This window comes from Scyliorhinus canicula, chromosome 13 (genome assembly GCF_902713615.1).
Source record: "Scyliorhinus canicula chromosome 13, sScyCan1.1, whole genome shotgun sequence".
In the NCBI taxonomy this organism is placed as follows: domain Eukaryota; kingdom Metazoa; phylum Chordata; class Chondrichthyes; order Carcharhiniformes; family Scyliorhinidae; genus Scyliorhinus; species Scyliorhinus canicula.
The window spans coordinates 134,321,982-134,349,086 of NC_052158.1; the positions used below are offsets into that span (position 1 = coordinate 134,321,982).

The following is a 27,105-nucleotide window of genomic DNA, read 5'->3' on the forward strand; positions in this document are numbered from 1 at the left end:
CAAAGCCATTGATCTACACTGGGAAGGGGCCACATCCCCATGAAGTCCCAACTCCTCCTGCCCCTCATGCACAGTGAATGATTTGGTGCTGTATCCTCAATACCATGACCTAACTCGCCCCCTCAGATAATAGTCTCCCAGCTGGTGCATAGGAGAGAGGAAGCAAGTACTACAGATGCAGATTGAGGGAAAAGAAGATGGGGTGGGGTGAAACTATTACCATTAGTGTTGGTCTGGTTATCATACAGCATTAGAGTGAGAGGGTTGTCCCCTTATCAGAAGCTGAGTAATTTGGACCTATCTATCTCTGTCTTTTTTAAAATAAATTTAGAGTACCCAATTCTTATTTTTTTTCAATTAAGGGGCAACTTAGTATGGCCAATCCAGCTAGCCTGCACATCTTTGGGTTGTGGGGGTTAAATCCACGTAGACACGGAGAGAATGCGCAAGTTCCACATGGACAATAACCCAGGGCCGGGATTCGAACCCGGGTCTTCAGCTAACCACTGTGCCACGTGCCGTCCATCTATCTCTGTCTTCAAGACACTCAGCAATTTGGCCTCCACAGCTTTCTTCAACAGAGTTCCACAGATTCACCACCCTCTGGCTGAAGAAATTCCTCCTCATCTCTGTTTTAAAGGATCGTCCCGTTAGTCTGAGATGGTGCCTCTGCTTCTAGTTTTTCCTACAAGTAGAAACATCCTCTCCACGTCCACTCTATCCAGGCCTCGCAGTATCCTGTAAGTTTCAATAAGATCCTCCTCATCCTTCTAAACTCCAACGAGTACAGATCCAGAGTCCTCAACTGTTCCTCATAAGACAAGCTCTTCATTCCAGGGACATTCTTGTGAACCTCCTCTGGACCCTTTCCAAGGCCAGCACATCCTTCCTTAGATACAGGGCCGAAAACTGCTCACAATACTCCAAATGGTGTCTGACCAGAGCCTTAAATAGCCTCAGAAGTACATCCATGCTCTTGTATTCTAGCCCTCTCAACATGAATGCTAACATTGCATTTGCCTTCCTAACTGCCGACTGAACCTGCACATTAACCTTAAGAGAATCATGAACAAGGACTCCCAAGTCCCTTTGTCCTTCTGATTTCCTAAGCATTTCCCCACTTAGAAAATAGTCTATACCTCCATTTCTCCTTCCAAAATGCATAACCTCACACTTTTCCACATTGTATTCAATCTGCCACTTTTTTGCCCACTCTCCTAGCCTATCCAAGTCTTTCTGCAGCCCGCCTGCTTCCTCAATACTACCTGTTCCTCTACAGATCTTTGTATCATCTGAAAATTTAGCAACAGTGCCTTCAGTTCCTTCTTCCAGATCATTAATGTATATGGTGAAAAGTTGTGGCCCCAGCACCAACCCCTAAGGGATGCCACTAGTCACCAGCTGCCATCCTGAAAAAACCCCATTTATCCCCACTCTCTGCCTTCTGCCAGTCAGCCAACCTTCTATCCATGCCAGGATCTTTCCCGTAACACCATGGGCTCTTAACTTATTTAACAGTTTCCTATGTGGCACCTTATCAAAGGCCTTCTGGAAATCTAAATAAATCACGTCAACTGGTTCTCCTTTGTCAAGCACCCTTGTTACTTCCTCAAAGAACGTTATCAGATTTGCCAGATATGACGAAGCAGTGCTGATTCAGCCCTGAATGGATTGGCAAACCATCCAAATGTCCATTGACTTCAATCGGATTGGAAAATTCCGCTAGATGAAAATTCTGTCTTTGGTCTCTCAGAGAATCCAGTGATAATGGGAACAGACAGGAAAGTCAAATTGAGGCTGAAGATTAGCCATGATCATATTAAATATCCAGAGCAGACTTGAAGGGTTGTATGGTCATCTCCTTTTCCTATTCCTTATGTTCATATTCTCTGCTTCATCAAAGAGGACACATTCTCCATCTCTGCTTTCTTCTCCTTGTTTTTATCATCATTATTCATGTGCCTCCCATTGCTGTAGTGGATCCGCAAGAAAGGAGTGGATAGAAAAGAGTGGGTGAGCATTATCCTTCAGGTTCAAGGAGAGAAAGATAGGCAGTGGAACGTTCCATCTGAAACGTGCTTCAGAGGGATGTCAGGTAACAATGTAGCCTATCATTCATTAACCTGGCACCAACAAGATGCTGGTTAGGGTTAGGGTCTGCATCAAGAGTTGAGTCCATGATCTCTACAGCCTTGTCCTTGAAGAGGTGGAGTGGGTTAAAGGCTCACCGCTCTGGTCATCTGTCTTTGATGAGAATTGAGTGTTTTCTTTGCTTTGAAAAAAAGGTAGAGCTAATGGCGGTAAGATTACTGGTTCGGAATATGTGCCAGGAGGCATAGGCAAGGTGGGGAACTAGGCTGTAGAAGTGGACATAGCAAAATAATGTGCCTGGCTCACCATAAAATAAGTTGTCAAATTAAAAGCATCTAAAGGGAGTGAAATATGAAGAATTAGTTGTGGAAGATACTTGAAGTATGCTGTTGCCAAGGGTGATCAAAGAAGAAAAGCAGAGTGCCCAGCGTAACACTGTGGCAGTCCTGGGGAGGTCACTAAACCTTTCATATCAGTATTGCACAATCCTGATGGCGCAGACTTGGAACTGGTTCATTTCTATCACAGGTCTGATGAAAGAAACGCTAGGGTGAATAGGAATTGGTCCTCAGGCCTCAACTGCATAATCTCATTAGGCTGTTTGTGGAGAGCAGACAAGCAACTTACCCAGTTGGAGAAACCAAGTTGGGGCTATGTATCAGCAATCATCAGCTAAGTCCCAGGAGGTGGCTTAGTCAGCATCTAAGGAGGGTTGGGGGAGGATGGGGGTTGCCTTGAGGGTGCAACTGCGATGTCTGTGGTGTTGAGAATTCCTCCTGCTCTTGGTTTCAGAAGAAGGGATTTAACAAAAAAAAGGATTTACATTTAGTTGATAGCCATGGGGCAAGTGACCTTGCCATTGGCCTTGCAACATCGACCCTTTGCCATCGTGGGCACAGTGGGCTAAACAGCAGAACAGGGTAATGCAGAACAATGCCAGCAGCACGGGTTCAATTCCCGTACCGGCCTCCCCGAACAGGCACCGGAATGTGGCGACTAGGGGCTTTTCACAGTAACTTCATTGAAGCCTACTTGTGACAATAAGCGATTATTATTATTATTTAATTCTCCTGCCTCACACCTTATCACAAACCTTTGCTTTTGATCTTTTTTCCCACCTTCCTCTTCTCCCCCTTCTTGAAACCTTTTCCTGTCTCCGACTTTGCTCAGTTTTGATGAGATGTTATCAACCTGAAATGTTCACCTTGTTTGCGTTAGCCCAGAGGCTGCCTGACCAGCTGAGCGTTTCCAGCATTGTCTGTTTGTATGTATTTACGGTGGGGGGGGGGGGGGGGAGCTTGACGTTTTCACAGAATTATGGAGCACTACAAGGTTTTCTGTAGAAATCAGGGGCTGAGGGGGAAAATGCGATGTCAAGGTGAAACAGCACCACGCAGGGAGAAAAACATCAAAGCCAAGTCAAACTCAAGTGGCTCACTCAGATCTCTTAAGATATTGTTACAGAACAGCTTTGGCAAGATCACTCACAGTTGTGATTAAGGATGATGCGCAGAAGGAGGAATGGGATCAAAGGAGGGAACAAAAGTAACCGAGAAGAGAGAAACTAAGATAAGTGCTTTTTGTTCTTGTTGAGGTGTGAATCTGGGACACTCAGTCGCTGTAATCATCTTTTTGTAACTGGCTGACTGCCTTCAAGTTCACTGAACTCTGTGCTTATGCAGACATTGGCTCGGCACACATTTCACAGGCCAAGGAATCCACCAACACAGATATTAAGAATAAAAGACTTTTGACATTCTGGCTTTTAAGGGAAAGGCCATATATCCCCAAAGGATCTTGTGGTTCTCTGCTTGAGAACTAGCTGACACTGCATTGGAGACCCCCAGCTGCAGTCGCAGCTTAAAAGCCCTCTTGGCGGCATAGTAGCGAATGTTACACAATTGTAATTAACTCAAGAAGGGGAGGTGATAGAATTGCACGAATCATAATGGAAGCTGCGGTCTTTGTCGAGTTGTTTTAGTAAATGCAATCATTAAAAGTCATCGCCATGACAAAGGGTGGAAAAGAAAGAAGCAAAACATCTGCATGCTCACTCGACACGAAGACACTGACACTAGATTGCTGTCCGTGGTGCTAAAAGAACAGTGAGGAAACTTTAATTCTCATTTAATTTGAACAAGATTTAAAAATTCCCCAGCCTTTTCTTCACCACCATTTCATGTTTCTCAAGCAGACTAATCTCTGTGAAGAATAATTTCACGTTGCACCATACATGGAGGAAAAAGAATTGAAAAGAGGATATGGAGCATTGACTGCCTTGTCAGAATTAAGCGGCTGCTCATTTTACTGAAGCGTCACGTGCTCAAATTCACCTTTCCCCATCACGTGAGAAGGATCCACATCAGTGAGAGGTTGACTTTGACTGCTTTTCCGAGCTGTGGGGGAATAACACAAGGTGTGCCACACAGTGGAATTGAGGCAGTTATTTTAAATTCTGTGCAGCCTCGTTCACTAATTAAAGAGGACTGTTGTGTGGGGAGGAAAGGGAGCATGGGTTGCTGCCTAGACAGCAGCCTCTAATGAGGATCGCGACCCCTGGGAGCTGATATTGAAAGCAGAGTGAGTTTGCTTTGCTGCTTTCTCTGCCACCACAGACACTGATCCCCTTCCCCTCATCGATGGGCCTAGCCAAAAGCTGTCCAGAGTGCTGGCATGTTGATCAGACGGTCAGTAAATACCTGCAGACTGCACACAGACCGAAACAGAACTGCTATTTCCACAAGAAGGTAGGCTGCCTTTGCTGGCTGTTGATTTAACATTCAGAATCCTTGATTAATCCGCAGTTAGTTTCAAGGACTGAAGCAGCTGAGGATTGTAAGCTTGCCAGTACTTATTGGGGAGGGGTGAGCGGTGGCGGGGGGAGGAGAGATGATGCCACAAGACAGAATGCACAGAACCTGCTGAAGCTAATAGGGAGAAGGGAAAGGATGAGAAAGCATCTCTCTGTACCAGGAGGAAACCATTAGAAGATGCTGCCGTTTATTTATTATTCGCATCTCTTTTTGCCTGGGTAACATTAGCGTGTGCAAATGAAGCTTGCTGGCGGACTGGAGGTGATTGTATTAGGGCTGTGCCGTTTCCTTCGGTGTTTTAAAGTGGGTGAAAAGGATCCAGCTGTCTTTTCACTAGACTGACAAGCAAGGGTGTAATTTACAGCCGGGGCCCCCCTCCCTTGGTTTCTCTCGATGGATGTGGATAAGTGGAAGACAGCACCTGTTCTCAATCTGAGCTAAAGCCAACAACAAAGAATCCAAGGACAATTTTTGCATGGTAAACAATCTAAGAGGGGGGAAAATAATCAACTTGTCATTTTCCTGCTTTTTTTCCTGCGCACCACGAGAATCGACAGGACTTAAAGCTTCATGCAATGTGCTGCAAGGAAAGCTTGATTTAAAAAAGTGTTGCTGGACAGTTAGTACCGGAAAAGAAAATCCTTCGAACTGCACTGAGGTGATCGACAGGAAAGGAGAAGGGCTTTATTTAAAAGTTCATTTGTTTAAAGGCAACACAGTGGACAGTGGTCTCCTAACTGCTTTCGTTCAGTATCTCAGCACATGTGGGTATGTTTGCTGATTCTTTTACCACATTGTCTGTTTGAGTGATCTGCTCTTGTGTTTGCTGGATTTCAATTAACCGTTCGAGGACTGCAATGGCATTTCAGCACCCAAATAAAAATTAACATAGATCAAGGTCATTATTTTATCGTTGGTTCCAGAAATCGCACGTTCCAGAACTAACATAATTTTTTAAAAATTGATCTCCTATTTTCTGTGTACCTTTCTTTTTATTTCATTATCAAAATCAAACGGTGCGGGTAATACACATTAAAGGATGCTATTGGGACAAAAAAGGTCATTCAGTGCACAGAAGGTTAAGTGGAATTAATTCTCCCTGTTAACCAGTGACTACCTGCACAGATTTTATGGGAGGGCAAATCTTAAAAAAAGGAACTAGTTTACATTTTTGAAATTAAAGTTATCATCATGTATTGCCTTCACAAGTCACTTCTTTATTAATGAGCCAATAACTTTTATTAATAATTCATTATAGCTGGCAAACCGAACACTGTGCATTTCTTCTATAGTTTATTAATCATTTATGCTATCATGGCAGTTTTTTGACAAGCACCACAACTTCCTCCTGGAATCATTTATCACACATTCACCCAGAAGCTCAGCCCATCCGTTAAATGGGATTGCAGTCTGTGATGCTCTGAGTCTTGTACATGCTACATGCAATTCTGACATTTGCTGTAGAATCCATTTTGTTTGCCGTGTGCAATTTATTCCACAGCCATTACTGTATGTCACATGAAACATGCCTTATTTTGAGTGTGCTTTAAAAATACTCTTGCTTTGCTCCAAAATGTAACAAGAAAGTGCAATTGGAATCAATTCTCCCTTGAGCGCCATGCAGCAGCTGCATGCACGTGTACCATGGCATCCACAGTAAATGTGCAAGAACGAAATTAGCTTGCACAAATTTTCTAATTTTAATTGTGAGTTCCCCTCTGCACCCATCAAGAGGAATAAATGTGATTCAGGGAGAGACAATGATTTCACAATTTCTAAATGGTTATTTTGCCTATCCTGGTGCATCCGCCTAGAGCAACTGGCAATGTGGGACGATCTAACTTCAAACAGCTCTTCATTGTGTTCACTGGCCCGTTCTGATTAAACAACATTTTAACAGTTTCCAGTCCCTGATGAAGGAAGTTTCTGGATATTGGACTTTGATTTTTTTAAAGTTATGAACTGGGAGTAAAGGTAATTTTACTGAGAGCTTTGTGTGCGTTCGCAATGAAATAGAATCAAAGCTTGGGGCAAGTGTTCACTGCAACTGTTTAAACTGGTTGACCCTTTGTGTATCACCCTGCAATAGGGAATTACTCTTACACAACAGAGAAAATAAACCCTCAAGTCTAATTACGAAACATTTGACCTTATTGGTAATAGCTGTGATGAGTAATTTGAACGTGCTTGCTGTTTTTAATAGAGATACTCTCTCCACATCACAGAACGTGCTACTCCATTTCACATCTGCTTTTTGAAGGAAGATGACTTCTAAGCAGGAAGATGCTGCCTTGACCAATTTTCTCCAGTTCATTGAAGACAAGGGACTGAGGGCTTATGATGCTTTGGTGATTCAAAATGCCTCAGACATTGCTCGTGAAAATGATCGCATGCGGAATGAAACAAATTTGGCATACCTCAAAGAAAAAAGTGAAAGACGGCTGAGGCAAGAGGAAGCAATAAAACGGTAAATATTAAAATACATTTTTCCATCTGATGACCAATTGGAAAAAAAGCACATTCCAATATCAATGACACTTCTGAAATAGTGGAGAATGCCCGGTAGAGATGCCCACTGTAAGTCATAGACTCATAAAATCTCAGAAACTGGCATAAACGAAGGCCTTCAGCCCATCATGTTTCTGCTGGCTGAAAAACAGCCAATCACCCTAAATCCATGATCCAGCCTGTGTCCTTTTGGGTTATCGCAATTCATGGGAACATCCAAGTACTTTTAAAAATGTGCTGGGTATTTCTGCCTCGATCACACTCTCAGGCCTGAATTCTGACCGCCCACCAGGTGAACTAATTCTCCTCTAATCCTTCTGCCAATTACTTTCAATCTATGCCCCCACTTGTGGTCCTTCCTATCCCCTCTAGGCCCCTCTTAATTTTATACATCTGAATTACACTTCCCTCAATCCCAAAGGGAAAATAACACCCTATCAAATCGTTCCTCAGAGCTAAAATCCTCCATTCCAAGGAACATCCTCGTAATGCCATCGGCACTCTTTCTAGTGTGACCACATTTTCTCTCTAATATGCCGACCAGAACTGTACACAGGCCTAACTGGTCTAACTAGTGCTTTATACGTTTATTTAATCCCTGCTTTTATATTACATGCCTTGGCTAATAAAGGAGAGTGTCCTGTGTGCCTTCTTTTTTTTTTAAATTTAGATTACCCAATTATTTTTTCCAATTAAGGGGCAATTTAGTGTGGCCAATCCACCTACTCTGCACATTTTTGGGTTGTGGGGGCGAAACCCACGCAGACACGGGGAGAATGTGCAAACTCCACACGGACAGTGACCCAGAGCCGGGATCGAACCTGGGACCTCAGCGCCGTGAGGCGGTTGTGCTAACCACTAGGCCACCGTGCTGCCCGCTGTGTGCCTTCTTAACCACCGCTTCTACCTGGACTAGCCAATTCAAGAATTGGTGGACGTGCCCTCCAAGATCGCTCTGTCATTCTACACTTTACAGCAGCCTAAAATTTACTGTGTATTCCCTTGTATTTTTTTGCTCACCCCAAATATGACAACTGCAAGGCCAATTTTTTCTTCATCTGAAAACCTCTGAATTATGTCCACTACATTCAGGTCTAAATCATTGATATATACCACAAAAAGCAAGTCACCTGTTACTTAGTCCTGCGGAACCTCACTGTAAATGGCCTTCTATTAATAAGAATAACTTTCATTGGTGTCACAAGTAGGCTTATATTAACACTGCAATGACGTTACTGTGAAAATCCCCCAGTCGCCACACTCCGGCGCCTGTTCGGGAACACTGAGGGGGAATTCAGAATGTCCAATTCACCTAACAAGCACGTCTTTCGGGACTTGTGGAAAGAAATTGGAGCGCCTGGAGGAAACCCACGCAGACATGGGGAGAACATGCAGACTCACATAGACAGTGACCCAAGCCGGGAATCGAACCTAGGGCCCTGGCGCAGTGAAGCAGCAGTGCTAACCACTGTGACACCGTGCCAAAAATATTCATCGACCATAACCCTTTACTTTTTGCCATTGAGCTAATTATGGATCCAACTTGCCACTTTCCCTTGGATCCCAAGGGCTTTCACTTTTCTAACCTGTCTGCCTTGTCAAAAGCCTAGTTAAAATCCATGTAGACTGCATCAAATATGCTACCCTCACCAACTGTCCTCGTTACTTCATTTCTCAAGTCAAGTTAGTCAGACACAACCTTCCCTTAACAAATCCATGCTGACTGACCTCGATTAATCCATGCCTTTCTGAATGATGATTGATAATTTTACTCCACTTTTTCTGTTGGTTTGTCCATCACCAAGGACTGTAATTACTGGGTCATTTTGTTTTGTTGCCCTTTTTGAACAAGTCAGTGTTCAGTCCTTCAGTCCTCTCATGTTACACCTGCAGCTAGAGAGAATTGGACAATTTTGATTCAAGTTTTTGGTATTTCCTCTCATTGCTTCTTTCAGCAGCCTTGGATATATTTCATTCAAGTTGAATGATGTGGGGCAGAGGTTTCCCATCCCCACCCTCCTGCCTCTGCGGGTGGGTTTAAAGGTGGGAGGGCAGGGAGAATGCAGTGGAAGGTCCAAAAATCATTCCATTCCATAAAATGACGGTGAGAACTTCCACGTCTGCCCACCATGACAGCACACTTGATGGCAGCGCAACATTGATCTGAATTCGGCTTATGGAATGCAGATGAATGTCCGACCGGAATTGCCGTCCCATGCCCGATCGTTTGCGATGTTATTGGGCAATCACACCTGTCCCGAACACATCTGGACTAATGTGATGTGTAAAAGTCGGGACTTACCTGAAGAAGGTCGGTGACTGTCTCCGCAGTTTGGGATGCAGACCTCCAGTGACCGTAGACACTGAAATATGCAGCAGTGTGTGGGGGGAAGCATCAATGAGGTGCATCTTCCAGCTTTGAGGAGGTCCAACCTCAATCCTCAGTGTTCCTTAAGATCCAACTTCTATCTTCAGGAGGTCCACCTTCTATCTTCAACGGTGGGTCAGTTTTGTCCAGATGTCTTTTAAAGATGATGTGTGGAGATGATGGTGCACGGAGATGATGGTGGGGCACAAGCTGCCAACTTGCCCTGCCACTCTAAACATCACAAAATGCCCCAATGCTTATTTAATGAGGCCGGTTCCCGCAATATGGCGCAAATCTATGGTGGCCTCTGCTGCGGGAAACACTTCCTGTCCCCAGCCCAGGCCATGGGACTTAGTCCCAGATGGGATAATTCCACCTAATTCCAGGTGTTTTACAAGGACTGTAACATTATACCACACGACACACAATATAATGTTTCACGACTGGCAATTGGTCTGTTCCTTTAAGGCCACAAGATCTAATAGTTATAAATAGTAATATTATGAGGTTAATTAGAGGTTGGTTTATTGTAGATTAATTAAAGGGTAATTGTTTCTCAATTGACAGCAGTTTTGTTAATCAATGTCTCTTCTTAATCCAGAATAAATGAACAAAATGAGACTCGCTATTAACTGGTCTTAAAATTGCTTTGCATCTGTAACAAGTTTTAAAATGTGACATCTCAGGTATGACAGACACAGATGTGTGCTATATGAAATACTTCTTTATTATGTGCCATTTATATAAATAGAGTGAAAGTGGGCCCATGGGGCCATGTGACACAGACACAAATAGAATACTTTGAAACCTAGTAATGCTACAAGACTATGCAATAAGCAAGATTTTCAGATTGTTTGATTTAAATTATGTCCTGACAGATGTGAGTAACACACTAATGTTTACTTATTTTATTATGGAAAATGCTTCTGAAATACAAATCGCTGTATCATGGAAATTTGCGCTGCTAGAGGAGCTGTCTTTTGGGAGAGACAATAAACCATTACCGAGTTTACTTGATGCAGTGATCAAGGTGAACATAAAAGATCTCAGCCCACTATTTGAAGAAAACCAGGGGCCTCAGCCAGTGTCTAGGCCAATATTCGGCCTTCAACCAAAACACCCATAAACAGCTCAAGTGGTCATTCAGCTCACTTGCTCTGCATGGAACCATGCTAAATTTGAAGTGGTTTTCAATTAGCCTACACAACAATAGTGACTACTTTCCAAAAGCATTCATTGCCTGTGAAGAGTTTTCAATGTTTCTCAGGAGTGTGGCAAGGTGCATATATTAATGCAATCTTTCCTCATTTTTCCATTATTCCCTGTATAAAGACCTGGATATTGCTGAATTGGGGTACCTCACAGTACCTCTTACATAATTACACTAGAAAAAGGGCAGGAGTGAACATCAAGGCCCATTTAGCCTACTCTGCCGTTCAATACGATCATGGCTAATCTTGGGCTCCGACTCCATTTTCCCACCTGCTCCCCATACCCCTCAAATTTCCTGAGAGATCAAAGGCAGAATTTTGCCTTTTTTTTGCGTAAACTCGGGTGGGATTAGCAAGTGCAGTCCAGCACAAGCTGCATTGCCGTCTTCCCCTGCCATATGTTTTGACACTTTTTCAACAGAAAAGCAAGTGCGTATCGCATGAGGTCATGCTGGTGTGCGGGCTCTGATTGACATCGCGCCCCCCCTTCACCCCACCCCACAGCAACCTAGGCTAAAAGGGAGCCTTGATGTAATAATGCTAGATAAAGGAACACCCCATGGACACGGAACTGTTTCCCCATCCCCCCTCCCCTTCCAGGGACATGGAACTCCCTCCATTTCCCTCAACCATGGAACCTCCGGTACCTCCCCCATGCATACTCCCCGGGACTGCCAGCTGATACTTTCGCCAGGCACTGCTCCAGCGACAATTTGTGCGGCACAGTGGTTAGCTCTGCTGCCTCACAGCTCCAGGGAGCCAGGTTCAATTCCGACCTCGGGTCACTGTCTGTGTGGAGTTTGCACGTTCTCCCTGTGTCTGCGTGGGTTTCCTCCGGGTGTTCCGGTTTCCTCCCACAGTCCAAAGACGTGCAAGTTAGGTGGATTGGCCATGCTAAATTGCCCCTTAGTGTCCAAAAGATTAGATGGGTTACTGGGATATCGGAATAGGGTGGGGGCATGGGCTTAAGTAGGGTGCTCTTTCTAAAGGCCATTGCAGACACAATGGGTCAAATGGCCTCCTTCTGCATTGTAAATTCTATCATTCTATGACAATGCCTGATGTGCAATCAGGTGTAAATGGGGATCCCGACTTTTAAAGTTGGAATTCGCGTTCTGTAATTGGAGGGAGTCAGGAATAATCGAGCAGGGAAATCCCACCCACGCAAGGCCTTTTTGGGTCTCCCACTCGATTCTCCCCCCCCCCACCGAAAATGGGGGCGGAAAATCCACCCCCCCCCCCCCCCCCCCCCCCCAAAAATGTGTCTACTCAATCAGCCTTAAATATATTCAACAGTGGACCATAACCCTCTGGGATAGAGAATTCCAAAGATTCACAACTCTTTGAGTGAAAAAAACGCCTCGGTCCTAAATGATCAGCCCCTGATCCTGAGATTGGGCCCCAAGTGTTTTCGATTCCCGAACTAATGGACGCAATTTCGAAGTGTCCACACTATCAAGCCCCTTGTACGTTTTAATGAGATTGCCTCTCATTCATCTAAACTCCAAAGAACATAGGCCCAATTTACCCAGCTCTTAGTTTATCCTTCGCCCTTCAGCTTGAAAATGTCTTGCCGTGTAAGCTGCTGAAAGTGTAAGCTGGCATTTGGGACCTTGCTGAATAACAGGAACAGCAACCCATCTTCAAATCCAATGAGATTTAAGGATTGTGAAGCAAAACACAGGGATGATGTAGAAGGAAATAGGGATGCAATACAAATGCTCGGAAGGGATGGAGTTGTTAGGGAAGTGGCGGGAAGATTTGAACTCTGTTCCATAACTCTGTTGTGGGAGTTGATGAGTGGAGTCCACTCCATTCCTGCCGATCCCCGACTTATTTGTGCCTCCCTGTGCCGCCACTGCATTCCATTTGGTGTAGGTACAACTGTTTGGAAGGGAGTTGGAGTTTTTGATCCATGTCAATGAAAGGTATAGTTCGACGACCAGATGGGGTGTGTAATAACTTCACCAAGGCCAGTCTTCTAACAATAATGATAAGTAACAAAAAGGGCTGCTACCAAAGCTTACAACACTCGTGTCCCAGCCCGGCCACCTAGGATGATGCCAGTCTCGGTTGGAACTTCAGGTTTTAAGTCCCCCACCATGCATCTCCTCGTGGATGATCCTCCTCCACCCGCTCAATCAGGAGATCTATTGATGGTCCCCCGTGTCCTTCATGGCCACTATAACAGTGTGAGTCTTGCCGAGGAACTTGCCAGTGATGCTATTACCATGTATCTGTTGCCCTTGCTCTTCTAGGTGGCAAAGGTCACGGTTTTGTAAGTTGCTCTTGCAGCCTTGGCAAGTGTCTGCAGTGCATCTTGTAGACGGTCACACTGCTGCCACTGTGTTTCGGTGGTGAAATGAGGGAATGTTTAAAGTGATGGAAAAGTTGCCGATCCAGCAGGCTGCTTTGTTCTGGATGGTGTTTAGCAAAGGTCAAACTCAGGCAGGAGCCTCTTATATAAAATGCCAATCAGTTTTTACAATATCAACGGGACCCTAAAGTAAATTTAACCAGAGTTGGTGTATGGAAGCCCCTGTGGCCCCTCCAAGTCCTGCAAAGAAAGTCATACTGTCTTTTCCATCAAACCTCCCCTCTTGCCCACAAAACTATGCAGAAACCTGTATAGGTAATTACTTGCAATCCCCAACTTCCTGTGCCAACACCCACTCGGCACCTTCTTCTTGCCCGTATTGGATGGGAAGTCGGATGGTGACATTGAAGCGAGATCCATGCAAGACTTCAAATACCTCAGGCCTGAAGCGTGGGACTGGAGAACAAACCATCTTCTTAAAATCAAAATGCTAAAGTAGCCTTTTCTCTAAAAATCAGTTAGCTGACAATATGATAAGCATCATATAAATAGGATTGTTAACAAAGGCTAAAGTGATGCACTGTTAATGTTGCTGTACAAATAGGACAGTTGGTGGGTAGCTGTATGATAGGCCAGTATTTCTCAAATGTAAAAGTGTACAAATAGAATTACTCGTGTACCATTTTGACACATTGGTGTTTGTCACAGTGTTGTCAGAATAGTAGGGGGCATGTTCTGGTTGATAGCGAATTATGCACCAATTAAATTGCATTTTAAAAATGAGAAGATTTGTGATTAGAGGGGATGAGAGACTGTTTGTGTACTTGTGACAGATGCAGAATCACGGTCCAAAATAACTTGAGGAAAGGGAATGCGTTTTGAAAGAAATTGGAGAGTGCAAGATGGCTAAGCCACTGAGTCTCGATGACAAGCATCCTAGGTTATCAAAGAAAGTCAGAGAGGAGATAGTAGAGAGTCCGACCACAATTTTTCAATGTGCCTTAGAGTTGAAAATTGTGCTGGTAGAACTGGAGGGTATCTATAGTCTATAATACAGTGTGGACAAGCTTTTAGGGTAGGATTTTCCAGCCCTTGCCACTGGCAGGGACTTCTGGACCCGCCGGTTTGGCCATCCATGGCAAGTTCCCTGGTGGTGGGGTGGGTAAGCCATGAAAAACGCCACAGACTTTGGGGGGAACGAGAAGATCCTGCCGGTGGCTCATGACTCACTACACCCACTGCGAGAAACCACAATTCGAGATCAACAAAGTGATCATTTAGAGACACAGAGGCTAATCATTATGCGATGCATGGATTCATTAAAGCAAATTGTGATCAACATGTTCCATAGGTTTATTTGGGAATGAAAATGGATAGGGAATGTAGTAGTTGTGGAGTATATGGATTTTCAGAAGATGTTTACTAGGTGTCTCACAGGCTTGTAACAAGAATTTAGGCATACTGTGTCAGAGCAGGATGGAAAGAAAGTTCATTGACAGACGGGGGTTAGGGATAATTGATGCTGCTCAGATTAGACAAGGGTTGGAATTGGTTTTCTCAAGGATCAATGCTGTATTGGTTTTAGCTCTCATAGATCAATGATTAAACTTGAACTTAAAATGGACAAGACTGAAGTGGCAACACAAAAGCAAAATGCTTGACTAATTAATTCAAAGAGTACTGCACCAAATTTCAGAAGGCCATAGTTAAGCAGGTGACAGCGAAATGTCAGGCAATACATGGTGGGCGAAAATCACCAGGATTGAGAGTGTGCCCTTAATGTGGGTCAAGAAGAAAGCCTTGGGGGTTAAACACATAGGGCGCTATTTTCCCAAAAGGAAACAAAGTCCCCAAGTGAGCGTGTGTTCCCAGCACTCGCAGTGCCAAGAAACACATGGCTTTTCACATTGAATAAGGGGCCTGAGCAGCAAACACGCAGCCTGAGGCCGCACACATAGCCCTGTTTTTTTACAGTGGAGAGCTCCTCTCACCTGAACTTCCCATTGTAGCGAGAGATCAGAACGTCATTTAAAAATGGTGCCCCAATCTCTGAGGCCCACGAAACAATCCCTGACATCCACCCCAGCCCGAATGCAGTTTGGGAGAGTCACGTTTTCTCTCCCCCCCCCCCACCGCCCCTCGCAACCCCAACACCAGGCAACCCCAGCCCAATCGCGCATGCAAAAATGCCAGCTTGGCAGTGCCAACCTGGCACACTGACAGTTCCCATTCCAGCTGGCAATGCCACCTGGGCAACTTGGCAGTGCCAGGTTGGCACTCAGGTAGTGTTCCAGGGTTCCAGGCTGGCACTGCCAGGTTGGAACTGTCAGGGCATCCAGGTAGCACCAGCAGTGCCAAGGCACCACACTGCCTAAAGTGCATGCAGCTGGGGGCCTCCAATCCCTTGGAGACCCCCACGAGTGCCATTCCGTCTGGTCCCAATTTGTGGGGACCAGCACCAAACACGCTTGCCCGAGGTTTCTGAGGTGAAGCGGTTGAATCCCAAATCCTCAGGTACCTCGGGAATCTGCACATTAGAGTGAGACTAACTCTCACTCTAATTTGCAGATTTTCTAAAAAGTGATCGTGCCTATTGTGGCCGGGTCGGAGAATCGGCGGTTGGGGGAGGGGGGGCATGATTTAACGCGATGCTGCTCCGAAGCCAGTCTGCCGATTGTCCGGTCATGGTCGGCGTGGCGCCGAGCGCCCCTCCCGGCGATTCTCCGAGTGGCTGCCGAGATAGGTTGAGTCCTGCCGGCGCTGTTCACAAGTGGTCCTACCTTGCAGGACCTCGCCATTCATCCTGCAGGGGCGGCCTGGTGGGGGGGAGGGGGGATCCAAACCCTGGGGGGGGGGGGGGCCTCCACCGTGGCCTGGCCCACAATCGGGGCCTACCAATTGGCGGGCCAGCTTCTCCAGGTGGGGGCCTATTTTACTCTGCGCCGGACTCTGTAGCTCTCCGCCATGTTGCGTTGGGGCTGGTTCGGAGATGGCAACTAGCGCGAATGCGCGAGTTCGCGCCGGCCGCAGTACACACGCACAGACCTGCAGCGCCCGTTTGACTCCAGTATCGGCAGCTGGAGCTGCATGAGTCGCTCCAGTGCCATGCTGGCCCCCTGTGAGGCGCAGGATTGCTGATCCTGGGGGCCTGTTGACGCCGTAGTAAAATGTGATGCCGTTTACGACGGCGTCAACACTTAGCTTCAATATCAGAGAATCCCAGCCCACATTGCAACGTCTCGCAAGATTGCATTGCGTGGTGTAGGATCGTGTGATTTTTGGCCATTGCCGGCATTGGGATCGTCCAGTTGTGTAGAAAGTTAACAGACTTTTGGCTGGGCTGCCAAATCTCCCACGGCGTATCTACCATGATGGTGCATACCTGCAAGGGCTGTGAAATTCAGACATGCAATAACACTTCTCGTTGAACAGCACAGGCCTACTTTCCTGCAGAGCGAGGCCAACAGTGCGGAATCAATTCCTGGACAGACTGAGGTTATTCATGAATGCCCCGCCTTCTCATCCTTGCCTCTCGCCTGAGGTGTGGTGAGCCTCAGGTTAAACCATCACCAGTCAGCTCTCTCACTCAAAGGGGAAAGCAGCCTGTGGCCTTCTGTGACTATGGCGACTTTACTTACTTTACTTTACTTCCCCAGAGCACAGGCTACGCCATGGGCCACACAGCTTTTCATTGATCCCACTCCTTTCTGAGGGTGGACGTTAAAACCTGGCGCTTCCCCACCCTCTGCTGCCAACAACTGTGACATCGCTCCTCATGCCAAACTTCACATCCATTGTGGATTCTTCTGTGTGCCTTGGTGTTCAATTTTCTAGAATTTCTATTGCAGTGATATACGTGAGCAACTTCCCTTTAAGAGACAGCCCATCTGTAGGAAAGAGCAGGCTGTCTGAATCACATGCTGCCTCACTGTAGAAAAGCATTAAAATTATAAAGAGCACCCAGACTGCATTCACCAGGCATAAACTACTATAGTTCTGTGAAGAGACCTGAGATACAAGGATGACTCCACTGCAGCATTTAAACCGAAGCAATTTAAAAAGAGATTTGAAAACAAATTTGAAAGTTTTGATTAAGTGTGCAGCAAAGTACTATTTCCTTTATGGATAACGATGAGGAATCATCAATTTAAAAACTGTCACTGGAAGGATAACAGGAGAAGTTAGGAGAATTTAAAAAAAAAATTTAGATTACCCAATTTATATTTTCCAATTAAGGGGCAATTTAGCATGGCCAATGCACCTACTCTGCACATTTTTGGGTTGCGGGGGCGAAACCCACGCAGGCGTGGGGAGAATGTGCAAACTCCACACGGACAGTGACCCGGGGCCGGGATCGAACCTGGGACCTCAGTGCCGTGAGGCAGCTGTGCTAACCACTAGGCCACCGTGCTGCCCGAAGTTAGGAGAAATTATGCAGTAAGTTGTTGGAGCATGAAATGGTGTGCCAGATGATAATTGCTGGAATAGAGATAAATGCACCATTTAAGATAAAAGAGGCCAACTATTTGAAGCAGAGGAAGATGCAGAATGATTAGCATAGAGCAGAACAGTGAGATCAGCATTGGATTGTCCAGAAACAGGTGCCACAGATATAATATCCAAAATCTTCCCAGGCCTGCGGAACAGCTTTGGAGGTGGGAACATGAAAGAAATTGACCCAACGCATTCTCGCCTCCGAGCGCTTTTCCCGTAATTGGATTAAGGGATTCGATGGCAACCTGCTCGGCGGTAAGGGGGAAGCTAATTAAGGCTAATAATGAACCAATAACCTGCAATTAACCTCGTCGCAAGTGACTTTCCCTGGAGGACAGGTCCTCTGTGTCAGGGGTCCGGCAATGGATCACAGCCAACTTCACAGCAGAATGTCCAAGCTGTGACTCAATTGAAGATTTACACTTATTTGCCTGTCATAATTCACAAAGAGGACATATCCTCAAGCAACAGGCATGCACTTGCAGCCACTTCCTGGGGACTGAAGCCTTTGCTCATACATGCCCTGCTTCAGCGATAGCTGCATTGCTCCCACTTGAAGGCACCTCCATGCCTTATCACTCCTCCTGATGGTTCGGCAATGGCCATACTGTGAAAGCGGATGGCAGACTTATCCATAGGCCACACTGATTGGACCTCCTGAATTAGGACCCAGCACCGTCCATGATTGGATGTGGGCCACAGGCATGGCTTCTTAATTGGCCAAATCCAGGAAGATCACTTCTGATGTCCTGTCGCTCACTCTTCTGGGTTCCTGAGCTAGAATTCATCACGATGGTCTGCATTGGCAGTCCAGTGGCAAAATTCAGCCAAAAGGGTCTCATCGGCTTCCATCTCTGGTGTAAACCCCTCTAGTTCTATGTCTGCTTAGGTAATATGCTAAGTTATATCTCCAAATATGGGTTCATCTAAATAGAAAGGTTTCACTGAAAATAGATTGAAAACTCTAAAGTCAATTATTAGTGGCTGATTCAAACAAATTAAACAGAGAGCCATTCTTTGACCATTGCAGCCTGCTGCCCACATAGCTTGCACAGTACATTCCCACAGTCCAAAGATGTGCAGGTTGGGTGGATTGGCCATGCTAAATTGCCCTTAGGTTTAGGCAGGGTTACGGGGATGGGTGGAGTGTGTGGGCTTAAGTGGGTGCTCTTTCCAGAGCCGGTGGAGACTCGATAGGCCGAATGGCCTCCTTCTGCACTGTAAATTCTATGAGTCTATGATTTTATGGCACCTGCACTAATATTTGCCGAGGCACTGGGATAGAAATCCAAATGGTGGTGACTTTTCTTCACTTGTTCTTTGAATGCTTGTGTCTGAGGAGGAGGAGTCGGAAGGAAGTGGTGAATATTCTTACATAAAAGAGAAGCACGTAGAACCAAATACCCTTCACCTTGGGAAAGATTATGATTTTCTCTGGTTATAAATTTATTCAACGCTCGAGAAGCAGAAAACTTGTTGGGAGAATCGGGTCACGTTTGTTATGTACTAAATCTCCACACTCCATTTGGAGGGATTTTAACTGCTGTAGCTCTAAACATCACCATAATCATAATTGCCTTCATCTCTGGTTTGTCCACGGCACCAAGAGGTGAAATTCTTGTGTAGATAAGAGGGATTAATAACATCCTTATTGAACAATACTTCAACCAAAGCAATCCCTTTAATCAAGCCTCTATCATGAGGCAGCATGATGGGGCTGTTAATATGATCCTGGCGCCTCTGCTCATCAGATGTTGCAGTTCATTTGAAGATTTTATTGTTGCTCCCAGCGTATTACACATGAAGTGTTCATTAAGGAAAGCAGGCCTTCATTAAACAGGAAATAGGATCAAAATGCGCCTTGCATACATTCTCTCCTCAGAGTAAAATCTGCAACTGGTGTACTTCACGGTGCAGTGAGCACATCAGGTACTGAATAGGCCTCAACACCATGTAATCTGAAATCATTTCACTCAAAGACAGTCGCAATTGTAGTGCCAAGGATCACCGTAAGATCATAAGAACAGGAGTAGGCCATTCAGCCCCTCGGGCCTGCTCCACCATCCAATAGGATCATGGCTAATCCGACATTCCTCACGTTAACTTTCCTGTCCGTTCCCCATAGCCCTCAATTCCCTTATTGGTCAAGAATCTATCTATCTCAGCCTTTATACACAAGGACTCTGCCCCCACAGCTCTCTGTGACTACGATTTCCAAAGACTCTAACCCTCTGAGAGAAGAAATTCCTCCTCATTTCAGTCTTAAATTGGCTCCCCTATATTCTAAGACTGTACCCTCTGGTCCTAGATTCTCCCATGAGGGGGAACATCTCAGCAATTACTCTGTGAAGCCCCTTTAAGAATCCTATATATTTCAATGAGATCACCCCTCATTCTTCTAAATTTCAATGAGCAGAGACCAAACTTGTTTAATCTTTGCTCATAAGACAATCCCTCCAAACCGGGGATCATCCTAGTGAGCCTTCTCTGAACCGTCTCCAATTAAATATCTTTCCTTAAATAAGGGACCAAAACTGATCACAGTATTCCAGCTGTGTTCTCACCAGTACCTTGTACATTTGCAGCAAGTCCTCCCTCCTCTTGTACTCCAACTCCATTGAAATAAGGGCCAACATTCCATTAGCCTTCCTGATTATCTACTGCACCTGTGTTCCAGCTTTCTATGTTTCGTGCACAAGTGCCCCCAAGTCCCTTTGTGTTGCGACTTTCTGCAGTTTTTCTCCATTTAAATCATATTTTGTTCTTTTGTTGTCCCTTCCAAAATGAACAACTTCATGTTTTCCCACATTGTACTCCATTTGCCAATGTTTTGCCTACTTGCTTAACCTATCAATATTTCTTTGCAAACTGTTTGCATCCCTCTCACAACTGGCCTTTCGACCTATTTTTGTGTCGCCTGCAAAGTTGGCTATAGTACATTCACTTCCTTCCTTCAAGTCATTAATATATATTGTAAACATTTGTGGTCCCAGCAATGATCCCTGTGGAACCCCACTAGTTACAGGTTGCCAGCCTGAAAAAGAATCCTTTATTCCCACTTGCTGTTCCCTGCTAATTAGCCAATTCTCTCTCCATGCCAATATACTACCTCCAACAGCATGGACTCTTATCTTATGACTTAACCTTTTGTGAGGTACCTTGTTAAACACCTTCTGGAAGTCTAAATACAACACATCTACTGGTTCCCCGCTATCCACTGTGGTTCAGAGCTCCTAGAAAAATATATTAGTCAGACATGATTTCCCTTTCATGAAGCCATGCTCACTCTGCTTGATTTGATCATGACTTTGCAAATATACTGCTATTACTTCCTTCATATTGGATTCCAACAGTTTCCCAACAATAGATGATTGGCTAATCGGCAGAGAGTTACCTGCTTTTTGCCTCCCACGTATTTTGAATAGGGGTGTCACATTGGCAGTTTTCCAATCCTCCGGTACTTCTCCAGAATCCAAGGAATTTTGGAAAATTCCAACCAATGCATCCGCTATCTCTGTAGCTACTTCTTTTAGGACCCTAGGATGCAAGCCATCGGGGCCAGGTCACTTTATTTCCTTTAGCCCCATTAGTTTGTCTAATGCTCCTTCTCTGGTGATGGTATTAACAGTGATGTGGAGTTGGACTGGGGTGGGAACTTACAACACAGGTTAAATTCCAACAGGTTTGTTTCGAATTACTAGCTTTCTGAGTGCAGCTTCTCCTTCAGGTGAATGTATTAACAGTGGAATTCAGAGAATAGATCATTGTTTGGATTACATCTAAATAGACAGGGACCTTGCAAACTGGGCCACAACTTGGATACTGTGGTTGGAAAATAGTTTTGAAGCAGAAATGGAGTGACAAAGCATAAACCAGAGAATGATAAATACATTTAATGGCTGAACATATAAGAATCTTACAGTTTATCCTAAAATGAAAGTTCAATTTCAGAACTCAGCTGAACTGTTTTAACACACAATACAATCATCTATATACATTTATTCCCAGTTGAAAATGATCTATCCAATTTCACTTCAATATTTCAATCAGCACAGCCATCCAGTAATCACTCTTGCTATTTTTAGCATCAACATTCATTATTTTACGTTTATTAATATTAAATACAATCTGCCTGGGTTTTAAATCTGTCTCTGAATTTTAATGTCATCCAAAATCTCTCAATATCCTAATCAAGATCATTTAGATCCTGAAATGACACATCTACACTATTCCTTAGTCCAAAATTTCAACATCTTGTCAGTTTTACTTTCCACATTGTCATGCCAAAGGGTTAGAGTTTGAGGGGGGTGGGAGGGGAAACTTCACCTCAGACATTGTCAATCCCAGTTTTTATATCTTTTGTTCTCCACTGGCTGTACATCGCCTGAATAAAATAGTGTCAGCCCAATTCCCCATGATTGCTACTTTACAACACAGAGCAGTTAGCATAAATTAGTTCTTAATTATGAGCTTCACTTAGAGAGGCCCTCAGGATCACTGGTGTTGGGATGGGAAAATTCAAACTGGCACAGCAGAATGCATGACCTGAGGGGCGTGATGCTGGTGTTAGGCCGCAACATTAGAAAGGCATCCTAATCTCTACCAATAACAGCTTCTTTTCCTTTATTCTTCCACGCGATATGTGTTTTGCTGGCACCATTTGTGGCCCATCACTAAATGCCCTTGAACTGAGCGGCTCAAAATACCGTTTCAGAGGGCATTTAGAGTCAACCACAATTCTGTAGGCCTGAAGCCGCAGGTAGGCCAGTCCAGGTAAGAATGGCAGATTTCCTTCCTGAAAAGGTAACATGATAGTTTCATAGGAGTAGCTTTCACTGCCAGATTTCATCAATTGATTTAAAATGTATGGGATTTGAACCTATATCCCTTGGAGCATCAGTCTGGGCCTTTGGATTACTAGTTTGGATTACCACAACACCATCGCCCCCAGTTTTCACCTTGAGAGCCAGAAAGGGATGAAAAAAAAATGTAAATCATTATAACTGCCTCGAAGTGGAGAATGAATCCTTGGGTGTTCATTGGTAACAGCTGCTCAATTGAAACTAGTACCACTTCCCATGATTTTCAGTTTTATTTTATTTTTTTTTAAATTTAGAGTACCCAATTCATTTTTTTCCAATTTAGCGTGGCCAATCCACCTACTCTGCACATCTTTGGGTTGTGGGGGCGAAGCCCACGCAAACACGGGAAGAATGTGCTAACTCTACACGGACAGTGACCCAGAGCCGGGATCGAACCTGGGACCTCAGCGCCGTGAGGCAGCGTGGCTAACCCACTGTGCCACCGTGCTGCCCGATTTTCCAGTTTTATATTATTTCACCAATTTGAAATCCAATCAAGAATTTTTTCCTTTACTAGAATAATTTTAACTTTAGCCACATATTTCTTATGAAGCATTTCCTCATTGTTTTCTGGGAGTAATAACATACCATTTTCATTCAGATCAATCTGTCAATTGTAATAATAATAATAATAAGAATATTAGTGTCACAAGTAGGCTTACATTAACACTGCAATGAAGTTACTGTGAAAAGCCCCTAGCTGCCACATTCCAGCGCCTGTTCGGGTACACTGAGGGAGAATTCAGAATGTCCAATTCACCTAACAAGTACGTCTTTTGGGATTTGTAGGACGAAATCAGAGCACCCGGAGGAAACCCACACAGACACAGGGAGAATGTGCCGACTCCGCACAGACAGCGACCCAAGTCAGGAATCAAACCGGAGTCCCTGGCACTGTGAAGCAACAGTGCTCACCACTGTGCTTTGCGCGGACAAATACTTAAAATAATCCAGTGTTAAAGTAGCGAATAAAGAAATTTCATAAGAAAACATAATTTCATTACTTAAGTGATTTTGAATCAATGTATTCTTGTGTGGCCGCTTTCATATTTCCACTTAAAGAGTACAGCCCTGGAATTGAAACTCATGAGGTCTAAGCTATTCTGTCCTTTTTACTCTATCTTTGTGCACTGGGTCTTATTGGAGGGCCAAAAGATAGGCACCTACTGTTCTGACACACATATATTGGCTCTGGCCCTCTTTTAGTGCATTTCCTCACTTCATTGATCTCCCTGCTTTAGCTGTCATCCATGGCTTCACTGGCTCTGAATCAGATGATTGCAAGTTTAAGTCATGAGACTTGAGTATACAATTCAGGCTGACAACTCAATGTAGTGCTAAGAAGGTGCCGCACTGTCGGAATTGAGACATAACAAAAGTCCCAGTTGCCTGGGTGGAAAAGATCCCATAACATTTATTCGAAAAAGAGCAGGAGAGTTCTCCTGATGGCTTGAATGAACGTTTCTCCCTCAACCAACACAGCGATAAAAAGACGATCACATTATTTTATCTCATTGTAGTTCGTCTGATCTTGCTGTGTTTAAATTGGCTACTGCGTTCGCCTTCATTACAGAAGTCAGTGAACTTTAGATGTCTATTGATTGTGGTGCTTTGCAAGAATGTCTAAAATCCAGGGGCGGGATTCTGCTAAATAGCATTTGGTCGATGGAATGCCAGATAATATTAGTTTGGAATAGTTGAAGATAGAGCAGATAGAGCGCTAACACAATTTCAGGAAAGAATAGTGGACGGTATTCTCCCTTCTGGGGACTAAGTCCCCACGCCCGCCGGAAAACGGGCAGGAATCACTCCGGACTTTTTCCGAGGAAGTCCGGGGTGATTCTCCATCTAGAAGGTGGCTAGTAGGGCCCCGGCATGCATCCCGCAGCTCCAGCTGCCGGCGGGACCCTGCAATTACATCCGCCCAGCCACGCATGCGCTCGGTGGCCGGCCGCTGGTCTGCACATGCATGCGGTGGCCATCTTCGGCGCAGAGGGACATAGCATTCCCCCCCCCCCCCCCCCCGGAATGAGAGGTCCCGCCGATCGGTAGCCACCGATCGCAGGCCTGGCCACCGTGGAGGCCCCCCTGGAGTCGGATGCCCCTGTCCACCCCCACCAGGGTGGCCCCGCAGCCAGAACGCTGAGGTCCCGCTGGCTGGGACCACAAGGGGCTGTTTAGCACAGGGCTAAATCGCTGGCTTTGAAAGCAGACCAAGGCAGGCCAGCAGCTCGGTTCGATTCCCGTAACAGCCTCCCCGAACAGGCGCCGCAATGTGGCGACTAGGGGTTTTTCACAGTAACTTCATTTGAAGACTACCTGTGACAATAAGTAATTTTCATTTCATTCATTTCATGTGAACCACGCCGGCGAAACTCGGCGGGCACTTGGCCCGTCGAGCACGGAGAATCGCCGCGGGGTCCGCTTTCAATGGCCCCCGACCAGCGCTGCGTCGCTCGCGTGTCCGCGACTGCTGGTGAATTTCCGTCGCCAGAGAATCGCATGCCGGCGTGGGAGCCTAGTTTAGGTAATTGTCTGCCCCGTGCCGAGTGCGTATTCGGCGTGTAGGGTCGGAGAATCCCGCCCAGTGTGCATGCTTTTTCCATGTACCAATTAACACCACGTAACAACTCAGTTCAGAAGTCCTGCTATCTTGGGAATATCCTCCCCAAAATCACCATGTGTGATGATGAAACCACATTGGTTGGCAAAAGCAAAGTCATTATTCCACAGGTTGACCCATAGACTTTGGAGAGATCCTCAAATCAAAGATCAAAGTCTACCAGACATTGGCTCTCATAATGTCTCTAAGGCTGTGAAGCATGGACAACCTATCCCCATCATATAAAGTAACAGGAATCATTCCGCCTTCGCTGCTGAAGATCTTTAACATCAAGTGGCAAGACAAAGTCCCAAACACTGCAGTTCTTGCAAGGTGCTGCATACCTGTTATTAAGAGCATGCTCATCAGAGATCAGCTTTGTTGGTTTGGTCACATGATTCATATTGAGGATTCCCAAATAATAAAGACAGTATCGTACAGCCAGCTGAGCACGGAAATCTGATAGGCTGTTTCGAACTCAGATCCAAAGATATTCTGAAAGCCAAACTTAGAGCCTGTAAATTAAGCCCCGTTTCATGGGGAGAAAAACTCCCCAATTTTGGACAGATCCAAACGGAGATGTCTTTGTCATTAAGCAATTTCAACAGATGCAGAGAACAGAGTCAGATCCTGTGATGGCTCGAGACGTACACTGGAGGTGCCCAGTAGTTAACAAAGGGGTTTATTGATGAAAGGCAAAGGCAGTTAAGTAACAGACACAGAGCACCATACACCATGCAGGTCTTAACATTTCAGCTCCCTCGTCCACACTGCCTGAATCCTGCTCCCAGCACCCCGCACAAACTCCATATTAGCGGGGTTGACGTGTTTCTGCATGATTGCCGTTCACGTGGCCTGTGGAGCTCATTCCTTAAAGGGACTTCCACAGGTCCCTGAAGGACAAGTGAGCACATCATAAAGCCATTGCCTTCACCCACCCCTCCAACAGTGACTTAATGGGCGGGATTCTCCATCCTGCCAGCCGGCCAATGGTGTTTCCCATGGTGGGCAGCCCCACGTTGTCGGGAAATCCTCTGGCGTGGGTACGCTGCCAGTGCAACGTAGAATCCCGCCAGCGGAGAACCCAGCCCCATAGATTCTTTGATTCTATTTAGCTTAGATCGGCTTTTTGGTTGGCATGAACCAGTTTGGGCCGAAGGGCCAGTCTCTGTGCCATAGATTCTATGAGTCATATGTAATATTTGCAGTTGGATCTGCAAATCAGTAGATGACACCAACCTAGATGGTGAACAACTGGCCTCCTTGCTGAACACTCATCCATCTATGTGATGGGGGAATCGATCACCATATGTGGGTGAATAGAGGTTTGTTGAAGGATGTTGGCGACAGACCTGATTGAGATTGTGACTGTGGCTAAATATGTTAGCGTTTGCTACTGTAGCCATTCTCAAATATGATACAGTGAAATAAAACACTTTGCTTAATTGTTCTGGGTCTTGGACTGAGTTCTAAATGACACATTGCAATATTGAAAAACAATCTGCAATACTAGTTCCAAAACGAACCAATTTTTAAACTTATTTGTTTCAGTAGTGGGATCCAGTGACATCAACAAGAAAACTTCCCACATAAGACTAACAGTACAGGGAGCTGAATCAAAATGTATCTCTCAAATGGCAAAATTACTGGAGTACTCTTACTTAAAGATTGTAATTACCTGTGTTAATTAGTCTCCATCATTCTGATAAAGCTAATCAGAATTCTTTACAACTCTGTCTTCTTCAGATGAGTAACTAGGTACAGTCATTAATCACAGCACTGTGCTTCCCCTCTCTTTATCCGGATAGGATGAAGTCCCTTCACTGTGCAATACAGAAT

At 45.1% G+C, this 27,105-nt stretch overlaps 1 protein-coding gene and 1 long non-coding RNA gene across 10 annotated transcripts in view; one reads left to right on the plus strand and one right to left on the minus strand.

The window, feature by feature from the left end:
* LOC119975818 overlaps nt 1–4,869 on the minus strand; it is a 106,775-nt gene extending 101,906 nt beyond the window's left edge. For both annotated transcript variants that reach the window (XR_005462808.1, XR_005462807.1), the window contains exon 1: nt 4,791–4,869. This is a non-coding gene — a long non-coding RNA (uncharacterized LOC119975818). The remainder of the gene's footprint in view (nt 1–4,790) is intronic.
* nyap2a (neuronal tyrosine-phosphorylated phosphoinositide-3-kinase adaptor 2a) overlaps nt 4,415–27,105 on the plus strand; it is a 191,698-nt gene continuing 169,007 nt past the window's right edge. For 2 of the 8 annotated variants that reach the window (XM_038815690.1, XM_038815696.1), the window contains exons 1-2: nt 4,417–5,672; nt 7,130–7,371. In XM_038815690.1, the coding sequence (XP_038671618.1) occupies nt 7,169–7,371 (203 nt within the window). In that variant the 5' untranslated portion in view covers nt 4,417–5,672; nt 7,130–7,168. Of the gene's footprint in view, nt 5,673–7,107; nt 7,372–27,105 lie in introns of all 8 variants that reach the window. The other 6 variants (XM_038815698.1, XM_038815697.1, XM_038815692.1 and 3 more) reach the window with 6 other exon arrangements.